Below are 13837 nucleotides of genomic sequence, written 5' to 3'. Positions count from 1 at the left end.
CCTCCCCCATGCACAGGAATAATTATCAATGACCACAGAATGAATCACTGGCAGTCATTTCTAAGCCTTCTAATGTGATAATTAATTTTCTATCATTTTAGGAAAAAACTGTGGTAAGAAAAGTCTTCAGACTTGCCTGATGAAGTTTTAACTGCAACCTAAGTATAAAGATTTGTTCACAGTTTGAAACTCAATCTAACAGCAATGCCAGCTGTTTATCCAGGAACCTAAGGACAATTCTAATGGCTAAAGGCCTTTGAGCTAAACATTAACAATATTGTTTTTTTCTGAGTGTGGGTGGATTACATCTGTAATCCTACCTACTCAGGAGGTTGAGATCTGAGGGTGGTAGTTCCAAGTCAGACCAGGCACTAAAGTCCTGGAGCCTCTTATCTACAATTAACCACCAGAAAACTGGAAATGGCACTATTGCTCAAGTGGCAGCATGATAGCCTTGAGCTGAAGAGTTATGGCCCAGCGTTGAAACACCACAACCGACCAAAAAAATAAAAATAAAAATAAAAACAGAGTATTGTTTCTTTAATTGTCAATAATATATGACTCTGTAGCCTTTTTATTTATGTTTGTCTGAATGACACTTATACCAGCCATTTTGTCCACATCTAGGCTTTTATTTTATTCATGCCTCTATAACTTATTAATATTCAACAAAGATATCAGAAATGTACAAAGAAGAAAGGATGGATCAATTCTTCAATCAATGGTGTTGGAAGAATTGGTAATCAAACATTTAATCATTCATTGAATACAAAAACCAACTCAAAAAGAAACCTGAATGGAAGATCTAAAGCTATGTGAATACTACTAGAAACTACAGGGATATTTACTGTGATAGGGGTATGGGCATTGTTTGTTTTTACTCTCATACTGCAAAATAAGAAAACAAAATAAATGTTTTTATGTCAAACTCAGAGTCTGCAGAGCAAATAAGTGAAGAAGAAACCTGTAAAATAAAAGAAAAAATTGCAGACCACGTGACAATACTTAATACCCAGAATATATAGCAAAATGTACCAAAGAAAAACAAGTAAATGAAGGTGTTGCGTGTGGGGAGGTATATTCCTGTTCCCACTACATGGGAAGTGGAGATAGAAAGATTGTGGTCTATGGCTGGGCCATATCGAAGCTTAAGATCCCATCTGAAAAAATCAAGCACACAGAATTTGTGTCTCTAGTATACAAAAGTTCCTCAGTTCAATTCCCAATTATTTATTTTTTTTAAATAAGGGAAGGCAGCAATGATCTGAAAAGAATGTTTCTCAGAAGAAGATCTATCATTGGTAAACTAGTAAAACCAAATTTTGTTCAATATCACCAGTAATCAGAGAAGTACAATTAAAAATTATATTTTATTGATATCACCTTACCATAAAGCAACTGGCTCTTACCAGACATAATGCCAGTAAAGGTGTGAATAAAAGATGAGATCTTAATACACTTTTGGTGGAAATATAAAGTAATCATTATGGAGAATTATCTGAGGCTTCTTCAATGGATAAACTACAACCACTAGAGATCAGAGACCAATACAATGTTATAGGATGATGCAGGAAAGAACGGCTCTGTCCAGACAGACTTGGAAAAGGTTTGAAAACATAATGATTGGGGCTTGAGGCTTCCTGTGTCTAGTATTCTGAAGATCCTCCTGTATTGTGTTCAGTGCTCCAAGTATCTTTTTCTGTTTTCTTGGTTTATGCAGAGGAGAGTACAAAGAAACCGAGTACAAAACCAATGTGGGACCTGTGAACTCTTCCTGCAGATGGTGACTTGGCCCTGTTCCTGACGCCCACACTGGATCGACACAGAGGCAGGGACAAGCAAGTAATATTTGGGGTGGGACGATGGGCGGGATGAAGTTGGAATTATTTGGTTGATGAGGTGGCCTGGGACTGAAGCCATTAAAAACAAAACAAACAAACAAAAAAAGGGTTGAGTAATAGTACAAAGAACCTTTGAGAACTTTTCCCCTGAGTCAGTGAGAACCTGAATAAAGAATTTATATTCGGGTGAATTCTTCAATATACCCAGAAATAAAATTGGAAAGTGAGTGACACATGACAATTAGATTCCATTTCTCACTCCTTTACTTTGTTGATGCCCAAGGCCCAGGTATCATATCCTGATAATGCTGAAATCTGAATGAATCTTTTGCCTTCTCCATACCAGGAAAAACTCCCTGAGTTCTATGGCTGAGAGTAGGCCTGTCTGGCTTAGTCTGTGTTTGTGATTTGAGATCTCAGAGATTCAGACTGATAGCAGACAAATCATAAGAAATTAGATACATTTTGATATACAGTTGAAATCCAAGTTCAGGAGGCTTGCATGTTCTAATACCTTAAGTTATTTAATACTATCCTGCCTTACTTTTATGATAATCACAAGGAAAATTAGTAATCTTGCTCAGGACAGGCTCTTAGCTTAGCAGAACAATGTTCAAGTGTTAATTTCAAAACTTATTTTACAATGTCACTGAGTAAATTCATGTATCCCAACATTTTAATATCATTTTAAAATGCAGCTAAAAATAGTATCTTCTTTGTATGATTGCCTTAAGTACCAAATCAAAAAAGCACTGAGAATAAAATTAGCGACATTAAACTAATTTGACTTTAGTTTCTGTTGTGATTATTAGCCCCAAATATAACAAGTTCATAATGACATATTCAGTTTCAAGGCATCAATTAATGTTAATTCAATGACTTTTATATAAATAACTTGGTATGCTATTATTTCCAATAGTTCTATATTAGTTTTATTTTTATCTAGCAACTTAAAAAGGATAATTTCATATAAATGAGAAAAAATTTCTCATTTCATCAGTTCTCATGTGATCACTTTTACATATATAAAACTATCTCCTATTATCAATTTATATGATATGTATATAGATAATCATCTTATTTTATATAATTTCATTTGATCAGCTTTCATAAGATCAGTTCAGTAATATATTGTCTATTGGTAAATACAGACAATATTTGAATGGAAAATAATCAGGAAAAATAATCCCTAGTCATGGTTATTACATGATTGCTATATGTCCTTTCTGTATGAAAGATGCTGTGTAAAATTTTCCCAGACTGCCTGTTTATCTATTTTTTCATGATGTATTCATGGGATATAGGAACTTAGAAGGGTGAGAAACAAAGAAACCAGGCATGGAATAGAAATCGTGTTCTAAACTTACCTTATCCCCCTCTGCTACCTGGCAGATCTCCTCTTCAGTTGCAGGATTGAAGACAGGAAATGTCTTGCCACTCACAGCATCATGCCACTCATTGTTGATGAAGATCTGTTGATACAAAAGAGAAAGGAGATAAGCACTCATTTAAATGGGTCCACAAAATTTTGGAAAATATTATGAACTTAAACTTGATAATTACCACAACATGCCTTGATATTGCATATTCCTAGCTCTCTCAAAATACCTGGTTGTTTCTGACATTTTACATATGAAGATGCACGCTTCCAACACATAAGCACACACACATGCACACAAAAACACATGTTACAACATACTCGCTCCAGTTTGTGACTATTTTTATTTGGGCCTATAGGTGATTTGATGCAACGGCTGATTATTTATCTAATATCTTTCTTATGTTACTTCTTTAAAGCTTTGATTTATGGCTAAAAAAAATAAAACCTTGCTTAGGAAATTTGTGCTGATTCACTCTAAGAAACATTGTGTAATTTGGCACTTTCATCAGAATTTATCTTAGTCCAAGTTGAACTGAAGTACCTTTTTAAATTCTGGGGACAGAACAAGATGAATTTTCTTGTCTATGAACTATATTCAATCACTTTGCCAGAGAAATAAGGATTGACTTGGAGTTATTCCTTCCACATCTGGGTATACTCTGTATTTCTCCACAGCACTCCCTGCATCTAAGTACATTGGACTCTGTCCTCCTTTCATACCCTTTTCTTCTTCTGGCCAAGTCTATGCTATAGTCCCTGAACACTTTAACACACAAAGAAGAATACTGCTGTGCTGTAAATAGTTATTTTGAAGCAAACAGGCAAGCAAAGAAGCTTTCATCCACCCCATTTTATAACCAATCCCAAATATCTTATTTGCAGAATTACAATCCTGATAGCTATCACTGTGGAATTTTTAATAACTAAGGGATACTTGCTAATAACTAAGTGACTTGCATTTAATATAGCAACCAACTTAAGCCTTAGGGGAATGATGTGTTACTATATTCCTCCTCAGGGCTGAACCTCGAACAAGGTATTCTTTTTTATGCAAGTCCTAGACCTTGAATTCAGGGCCTGACCACTGTTCTTAGATTCTCTCAAGGCTAGAGCTCTACTACTTGAACCACAGCACCACTTCCGGCTTTTTTTCTATGTATATGATACCGAGGAATCAAACCAAGGTCTTCATGCATGCTAGGCAAGCACTCAGTAAGGTTCTTAAATATCAGTGAAGAGAGGGGGTTTGTGAATAAAAAGTTAAGCTGCTAACATAGGGCGTAATCCAAACTTTCTTTAACAAAGTATGTATAAATGTGAAAATATTCAAAATTAAATGGGTTATTTCATAAGTTTACAAGCCTCACAAAATCTTGAAATGTATAACTTCCTCTACTTATGACTATTTCCAAATTTAAATAATGAAGGACATTAAAATAAATAATAAAGGAATGGAGAAGTAAGCAATTCTAACAGTCTTACTTCAATAATATGAATATATGAATATGCTTCTTGTTTCTTTAAAGCTCCTTCGGTCTTGTTACTTCAGACAGGAATAGAGAAAAGACAGTACTGCACTTAACAAGGTCACACAGTCATTGCACTGTACAGACATGCTAGACCACATATACTCTGTGTCATGAAGAGTTTTGACTATGGAAACGCAGAAGATTCTATACACAATATTTAGCAGTATTTCAAGGAATACCTGGAGTCATCAGTAATGCTAAGCCTATAGATGCTAAGACATCTATAGTCTATATTTCCTATAGATAGGGAAATATGTATCCCATAGATAGGGATATATACTTATATAGATAGATATAGATATACTGTATATATACACATACATGTATGACAAATTTCCATTTAGAAATTAGGGAAAGGAAGAAATTTACAATACAGAACAATTAAAGTACTACCTTCTAATAAGAGTTACATGGATGTCATCTCTCAAAATATCTCACTTAATTTTCAATTGTTTATTAAAGGAATACCTTTCTAATCATTTTTCCCTGTTTCTTCCTTCCTTCCTTCCTTCCTTCCTTCCTTCCTTCCTTCCTTCCTTCCTTCCTTCCTTCCCTCCCTCGCTCCTTCTTTCTTTCTTTCTTTCTTTCTTTCTTTCTTTCTTTCTTTCTTTCTTTTTTTTCTTCTTTCTTTGTTGGTCCTAGAGCTTAACATCAGAGTCTCATTGCTTTTCTCTGTGCTTTTCTGCTCAAGTTTAGCACTCTACATCTTTGAGTCACTGGTCCCCTTCTGGTTTTTTGGTGGTTAATTGGAGATACAGTCTCATAGACTCTCCTGCCAGGGCTGGCTTTGAACCATGATCCTCATATCTCAAACCTCCTGAGTAGTAAGAATTACCAGTGTGAGTGTGGTACCAGGCTCTGACCTTTCTCCTGTACCACAAAAACCGACAGCATCCTGGCCTTTGCACTTTGAGACCATTTTTAAAGCAAAACAAGGGCTCCTTGCACACTGATCAGTGCTCTGGTGTACTGCTTGGTGGGAATTGAGTAAGTGCATGTACTGTATATAACATGGACACCTAAGAAAGACGAGTCACTTCTCAAATGGGACAGTGTAAAATGATGCGGGATTTCATCATACCTCTCCTATAGATACATAATTTAAACATTATGAAACTTTTACTTAATATTTCTTACATTGGCTAACTCCAGATAAATGAAACTGTAGAAATCAAACCTGGGACTAAGGGAGTCTACTGTATTTATTTTATGGATTTTCTTTGTTAGATTATTACTATTAAACATTTAATTATGATACAACTATGTGCTTGAATTCCTTGGATTATGACTCTGTCTGGGTTGCTATTTAAGGTTAGAAAATGTCTCATGCATCTCAGAAACCACAATCTCATCGTAAAAATCCAAACTGCCTCCATATTTCACCACCTTGAACCAGATAACCACATGTAAGTCAGGGAGAGATTTCTTATTTCATCAATGTCTGCATTCTCACGACCTTTCTTCCTTACCGAATAATGTCATGCTATACATTACCTGAGCCTTTTTTGAGGTCTAAAATCTAGCTTGGATTGCTCTTCAGTGAGTTTGACACACTCACTCTACTCTCTATTTTTTTTTAAATCAGTCATGAAGCATGGGTGCTCCTTGAGTCCTTTTTCTCATGGCTAGTACTTTACCATTTTGAGCCACATGTTCACTTGGAGATAAGTGTCACAAGCTTTCCTTTCCAGGCTGGCTTTGAACCATAGTCTTAACCTCCGGAGTAGCTAGGATTAAACATGTGAGACAACAGCACAGCCTTGTCACACTGTTTGAGAGTGTTTTTCACGTAGTCTTCCCATTGAGGCAAAGAGTGAGAGATTAAGTAAATGAAATCCAAGTGTCTGCCAAAGACTTCTAATATGGAGAACACTTATGGAATAGGAATATTGTATTTATTTTGATATTTCTGTTCACTAAATTTTCATGAGTAAGATTATTATTGTTTTAAGGAGTTAAGAAAAGAGCTATAATGGAGAAGTGTGAGATCTGAAATGGCAAGGATCAGAATCCAGTCTACTGAGCTTTCATATATAAAATGCTGAGCAATCCTTACTAAGCCAGGCATGCTCTCTGAGTTCAGATTGCTGAGCTTAACAATAGCATAGAATAACATTAATAAGATAATAAGCAATAACAATAGAATTAGAATAACAATAGCATTAGAATAACATTAATAATATAATAAGAATTAACAATAGTATTAGGATAATACTATCTTTTCCAACTACTTTCCATAAGTTAATTCTGAATCTCTAATGAAGTTAAAACATGAAATTAATTTTGAACAGTGATAAGTACACATGTAAACTCCTCTAACACAAAGAGCTGAATCATGTCAGAACTTTAGGATCTCTCTTATAAAAGAACGTTTAAGAATAGATCACTGGCCTGGAGTGTGGCCTAGAGAGAAAGAATGACATCACCCCATTTGTTAGGAAATGGAAAGACTTAGAAAAAGTCATATTAAGTGAAGTAAGCCAGACTCAAAGGAACTTAGGCTCAATGGTGTCCCTCATTCGTCATAATCAGTAGAAACCTTGGGCTCTACTAGCAGAGATCTGCAATAGAGCAAAATCTTGATACATAAGGACATATAATGTGAAGCTAATTGAAAGGACCTCCAGGATAGTGAAACAAAAGCCATATAATGAATAATTGTTGTCCTTAATGTACTATGTTGTCTCTCATCTCCTTTGCTATCCCTTGGTTATCTCATATTGGTATAGTATCTCACTTTGTTATCTGATATATTGAATTTATTTGTATTTGGATATTTGAAATTTGATAGGGAAGGGGGGAAAACCAAGATGGAAGGGGAGTGTGGGAAATGGGTACCAAGACATGTGAAAGGGTATCAATGTATGTGAATTAATGCACCTTCTATCTGGCAAATATCATGTAACCCTTTTACTAATTACAATAGAAAACAAAAAAGGAAAAAAAAAGAAAAACTACACTATGCTTTTTCTGTATAATATATATTCCAGTGTTCTATAGACCTTAAAGAATTGAGACATTGCCTTGTATATAAAGTTTATATCTTGGTAGCATTACTGGGGAAATATAGCAGGCACCTCTATGTATAAACTCCTATTAATTACCCAAGTAAGTTAAATCTGAAGTAAATGATTGAATTTTCAATTACTGAAGCAAATAATTGGACTAATTTCTTCTCAGTAATCTAAAGTCACAAAAATATAATCACTGAATAAATTAAATAATGAAGATAGCAATTGGGTATATAAAACAAAAAACTCATCAAGGGGGAATAAATGAATATTCATAAAAAAAAGAAAAAAAGAAAGAAAGAAAGAAGGCAAGAAAGGAAGAAAGAAAGAAAGGAAGAGAGAAAGAAAGAGCAATAAAATATTTTAATAAAATATTAAAAATATAAAATAAAATATAATATAAAAATATTAAAAAGAGTATTTCTGAAATGTCATCAGTCTTACAGCACAATCACCTCTGCCTTTATCACAAGTCATATCTTGTCTCAACGACTCATGGTTTCTTGAAAATAGACTCCATCAGCCAATGTGGTCCCAGAGTAAATCTCTAGTCTCATTCCACCTTGTCTATCCTTTATTCACTTGATTTCAGTAATATTAAATTAGTGACAGTTCTTTGAACATACCAGTTCTCATCACAGGGACTTTAAATGTGCTATTATTTCTGTATTTTTGTTCTTCACGGGCTTCAGGGACACCTCATCAGGCTTATACCAAATTTCCCTTCTAACAGGATTTTTCTCTAACACCCACATTCAAAGTTAGCTCTTCTTGGAGTCTTTGAACTTTTGATTGCATTCCTTTTAACATATCATTTCTGACCATTCTCTTGCTTGCTTGTGTTCTGTTTCCACACATGGTCTAGGAAAATAACCCTCACACACCTTGCACAGGATTATATTTCTCTTTTCTTCCTTCCTCATCTTCCTTTCTTCCTCTCCCACATTCCTTCCTTCCTCCCTTCCTCCCTCCCTTCCTCCATTCCTTCCTCCCTTCTTTCCTTCCTTCCTTCCTTCCTTCCTTCCTTCCTTCCTTCCTTCCTTCCTTCCTTCCTTCCTTCCTTCCTTCCTTCCTCTCCATTCTCCTCTCTCTCTTTCTCTCTCTCTCTCTCTCTCTCTCTCTCTCTCTCTCTCTCTCTCTCTCTCTCTCTCTCTCTCTCTCTCTCTCTCTCTCTCTTTCTCTCTATCTGCACTACTAAAGGTTGAACCTTTAATTGCTGGAGCTGGTCAGGGGCATTGCCACTAGTTCTCTACCCCTGTTTTATTCCACAATTGTAATCATCCTTCCCCGCTTTTTTTCAAAATTGCTGGTAAACGTATTTTGTTTTGTCTACCACCAGGCCAACAAGTCCAATACAGTGGTATTAATCTAAATCTATGAGGGTTCAGCCTGCTTGCATACAAAGTTCAATTATATATGTAATTTAGGCAAGTTATTTTGTCATTGTTTCCCTGAGAATGTCCTTATCTGCTGAAAGAGAACCATAACCTCCTCAGCAGTTAACATGAGAGGCCCACTTGAGATCACTGTAAAGTGCCAAACCATCCCTGGCCGAGTAAACCTGGTAAGTTTTAGCTTTCATTTCCTGTGTGTGTATATGTGTATAAAACATCATTCACTGATCAGATCTTTTTCTGCATGAACAAGGTACTGTTTCATAACCTGTTTCACAACTGTTTCATAACTGGAAAGAATTCAGAAAACCAACTAAGGTGAGGACAGTTAATGTTAGTCAATCATTCCCCATGTACTAGGCATGAATTCCACTGCTTCACAGGCATTAACTTCCTTAAATACTTCCACTCACCTTCAAAAATGGGTACCTGTTGCTACTGTGGAGCAACACGGGTATGGGGAGGGACACCTAGAGCCAGTCTGATGTCCCCCGAGCTAAGTGAGATGGTAAGTATCGATGACCCAGCCCTCCCCCAATTACCGGGAAAGAAACCACACTGAGCCAGGAGATGTGTCAGCCATGAAAGCGCAGCAGATCTCTCTCTTTATTGTGTCAGGCACTTAGTTATATACTGTTGGGGAAAGAGAAGGTGGGAACTGGGAAGCTAGCCAATAGGAAGAGGGCCACGGTGCTATCACTAAGGGTCCAGGGCAAACTTTTAGGTACTGGGTTGCACAAGTGCAGGAAAGCGTACCAGAACTGCTCTGCTGCAGAGGGCTCAGTCGAATCACATGCACAGAGATGCCTTAAGAGAGGTACGCAAGGAGCGCGAGGAATGCCTATCCAAAGCCCTTAAATGGCCACTGAGCTTGAATGATGATCAGGCCTCAGAGATGAAGGTCAGGCCCCAACAGGTACCTTGGGCTGGGAGTTTGGCCTAATGGAAAATTGTTTGCCTCGCATGCACAAATACCTGGCTTCGATTCCTTGGTACTACATGCATAGAAAAATGCCAAAAGTGCTGCTGAGGATCAAGTAGTAGAGCTCTAGCCTTCAGAAAGTCCAAGGACAGTGGTCAGACCCTGAGTTCAAGCCCAAGACTGGCAAAAAAATGGGTACCTTGATAATCCACATTTTATTTAAAAGGAAACAAGTGACATATATCTTTTAATGTAGTGCTTCATGTAAAGGCTCAATACCAACAATGAGCTGGTATGGGAATTAAAGAGAATGAGAATGTGGACTTAGGATTTTATTGAGGTTTAAATTCCACACGTTTTCACATGTGTGTGTATGCATGTGTGTGTTTTGTATGTGTGTTTTGTATGTGCTTGTGCTAGTTCAAGAGACTGAACTCAGTGCTGTTCCTGAGCTTCTTTTGTGCAAAGCTAGCATTCTAACCTGTGAGTCACCATTCTGCTTCTATTGTTTTATTAGTTAATTGTAGGTAAGAGTCTCACAGGCTTTTCTTCCCAGACTGGCTTTAATCACAATCCTCAGATCTTAGCCTCCTGAGTAACTGGGATTACAGGTGTGAGTCACTGCTGCCCAGCTATGTCTCTCTTTAGAAAACATTTTTGAGGCTCTATTCCATCTACCTTAAAAAAACAATAAATCTTCCCTTACTAGAAAGTAAGACATACAAAATCTAAGCATCAATGAATTCTTTTGCTTTTTGTCAAGCTGAAGAGTATATAGCTTTACTACTTTAGCTTATTTTATTGTTGTTGTCAAATTCTGTTGGTCTATTCTCCCTTCTTTGCCCCAATGACCAAAATATTCCAACAATCAAAAAGAAGGACATTAAAATAATTAAGGAAAACTAATACAGATGTTTAGAGGATGGTTAGAAAAGCCAATTACTTAGATATTACAAAACATTTCTTTTCTTGGTTTGCAAACAGAAAGCTCAGTTAATAGTCACCATTTCTCCAGCTCCTTTTGCAAGTGCAATTTTGGTGGTACATAGTAAAAAGTAAATGCAAAGGCATTTTAAAAAACCACCCATTTATTAAAAAACATACATAATTGGTAAATTTCCAAGTGTGACAATATTGCATCCTAGCGTCATACAATAAAATTCCACTGGATAAGATCCCATTTATATAGAAGAGGAATGTGTTAATTAAAATCCACAGGATTCAGCTGTTGAGAGAACACATATCTTACACTTAAAATGTCCTCCTTTTGAAACACTTAGGTTAGTCACTTTCCACCAAAGAAAGATCTTGCACAATGACTGATAAAGAGATCTCAACCTTAAAACACAACTTCTCTCAAGGAATCCATAGTTCCTTTATTATACTGCAGATTTTATGTAACATCTACTTTGTCTAGTGTTTTTATTTGTAGGTTTAATTATGGCTGTTAAAAGTAATTTACTGAAAAGGCTATTTCATAGTAAAGCTTTCCTGAAAAAAATATATTAACAAGGATGACTTTGCAAAATTCTACAAAGCCAAAATTAATACAGGGCGAAGGGGCACCTAAAAGGTGAAAATTGTTTTCTAGGTAGAATCACAGGAAAATGTACTCCCTATAATCATCATTAATAATTACCATCTTCATGAGATAATGGTTTTAAATGTACCTCCTTGGAAATAAAACTTCCTGTAAATGATAGACTTGGGAGAAGATAGGGAGAAGAGTGAAATCCTGGGATATTTTGGACATATATTGGTCAAAAGAAAAATTATTTGAGAATAGGTCTCATTGTAATTTTCATGTTCCCACTCACGATGCAATTAGTTGGCAAGGAATCTTCCTGCTAGTAAAACATGGAGAAGTAATACCAAAATACTCTTCCTAAGTTCATGTTTACCATGATAAATATACAACTTTATGTTTGCTGACATTGTCCTAAGGAAAAGAGCGAAAGCACTGTGCAGCTTCCACATTCATCGTGCTTCAAAATACAAGTATTATTTACATGAAATAAGTATCACGTACTGGTGATTTATACTTTATCATGGGGTTTAATGGTCTTAGTTTTGCATTGGTTAGTTCAGAAAGCAAAATAACTCTCCCTTGAGTTGAATTACTTTTACTTTCTTTATGCACACTGAAATGCTAATTTTAAATGGTTTGAGTTAGATTGCTTTTTATTCTATTTCTTTGTTTTGAAGTGCTGGGATGTGTGAGGAAAGCAGGCACATAATTGAAGTAAGAGTTACTCTCAACCTCAGCAGAATCTGTTTGCTGTTTCTCCCTAGCTGCAGAGTCTGAAGTCTAGTTCTGGCTCTTGGTCTTGTCACTCTAAATATTTATCAGCTAATAACAATTAGACAACCACTCCAATAGCAACAAATTAACTGGAAAACAAAGCATGCTTTCGTTTCCAAATATGCAAAATTATACAAGTTCATTTGAAGTTCATTTTAAGTCTTCATTCTATTTTCAGCCTTAAGTCCTCTGATTCTTACAGTGCTTTTATTAAACATATTGAAAAGTGAGCTTTATTTCTCCATTTATAAAAGCTAATATATCTCATTCCTTTGGCTCTATTTAGCAAGTTCTTCTTCCGATTTGCTGACTTATCATAAGTGTATGCTGCACTGAAGTTAACAGAACTGCCTTTCAAAGTCTGCTGACTTCTGGTAGAAGAACCTTTCACACACAACAGATTTACTATCACTTGGAGAAATTGTAGGAAATGAATTTATATCAAGTAGTTTGACGGGATTTAAAGTCACCATATCAGTAGTTTGTAAGCCTTTTGTTTTTCTTCTTACATTTATAAAGGGCTCTTTGCAGAGTTTGGCTAACCTGACCTTTCATGCTTTTTAAAGGGATGGACTTTTTACAAACCCAAGGCAAAGCAGCATGTACAAGTTATACTGACCTTAGTGTATTGATACTTCACGTTGTCGAGTGGAGCAGGTATGTCTGGTTTTGCTGAGGACATTTCTGATTCGGCTCCTGGAATACAGGTGACTGGATCAGCAATTTGTTTCTGATAGAACACTTGGCTTTATTTGTTCCTTTTTATCTACATGGACTATTGTACTATTTACAGATGAATTAAATTATAAAACCGAAGGCTGTGATAAGACAGTGGGGCACAGCTGTTCTGGCCACTAAAGCCAGTTCTTATTATGATTTAGTTTAGCTTTTTATGCTTTTTTTTATGCTGTTTTGTAACATTCAGTTCTCTGACTTGGAATCAGAGAATTTCAGAAGTGATTGTACAGGGGCTCTTGTGTAGAGGAGGAGATGATTCTAGAGTCTTAGGGCAAAACTGTCATCAAATTGATCTATCTATTGATCCATAAAGTTAGCTGAGGGTGGGAAAAGAGATACCCTCTATCTAGACCTGACCCTAAAACAGTTAAAAACAAACAAACAAATAAACAAGAAACCAAAATAGATCAGTCTTTTCAGTGCTGAGTAAGTGAGCTGGTGTGATTTCAGAGGCTCTCAATTGTATTTATTTTTCATACTGTAAAAGAAAAGAGACTAGGGCTGCTAGGAAACTTAGAGAACACAGTAATATACAGTCACTGTAGGTAGCAATTAGCATGGCAGTGTCATTTGAAAAAAAATCAAGTAAAATGAAAATAACTTACGGTTTGGGAAGGTAATCTGTATTTGCCAGTCACAACTGGTAAGAAAGAATTAAGCCAACACTCCCCAATAACTTAAATGTTTCAAGATGGGAACTTTCAGAGCCAGTGACTTGT

The 13837-nt window shown here is 36.0% G+C and overlaps 1 protein-coding gene across 1 annotated transcript in view; it reads right to left on the bottom strand.

Annotated features, from left to right (window-relative positions):
* LOC150065054 (aldehyde dehydrogenase 1A1-like) overlaps window positions 1-13119 on the bottom strand; it is a 48516-nt gene extending 35397 nt beyond the window's left edge. The window contains exons 1-2 of the mRNA XM_090329635.1: window positions 13000-13119; window positions 3209-3313 (exon numbers count right to left, since the gene is read on the bottom strand). Of these exons, the coding sequence (XP_090185761.1) occupies window positions 3209-3313; window positions 13000-13062 (168 nt within the window). The 5' untranslated portion in view covers window positions 13063-13119. The remainder of the gene's footprint in view (window positions 1-3208; window positions 3314-12999) is intronic.
* Window positions 13120-13837: the final 718 nt, after the last annotated feature.

This window comes from Megascapheus bottae, chromosome 3, assembly GCF_031878675.1.
Source record: "Megascapheus bottae isolate mThoBot1 chromosome 3, mThoBot2.hap1, whole genome shotgun sequence".
Lineage (NCBI taxonomy): Eukaryota > Metazoa > Chordata > Mammalia > Rodentia > Geomyidae > Megascapheus > Megascapheus bottae.
Note: the sequence above shows the minus strand (reverse complement) of the source record. Positions and strands in the feature narration are given on the sequence as shown.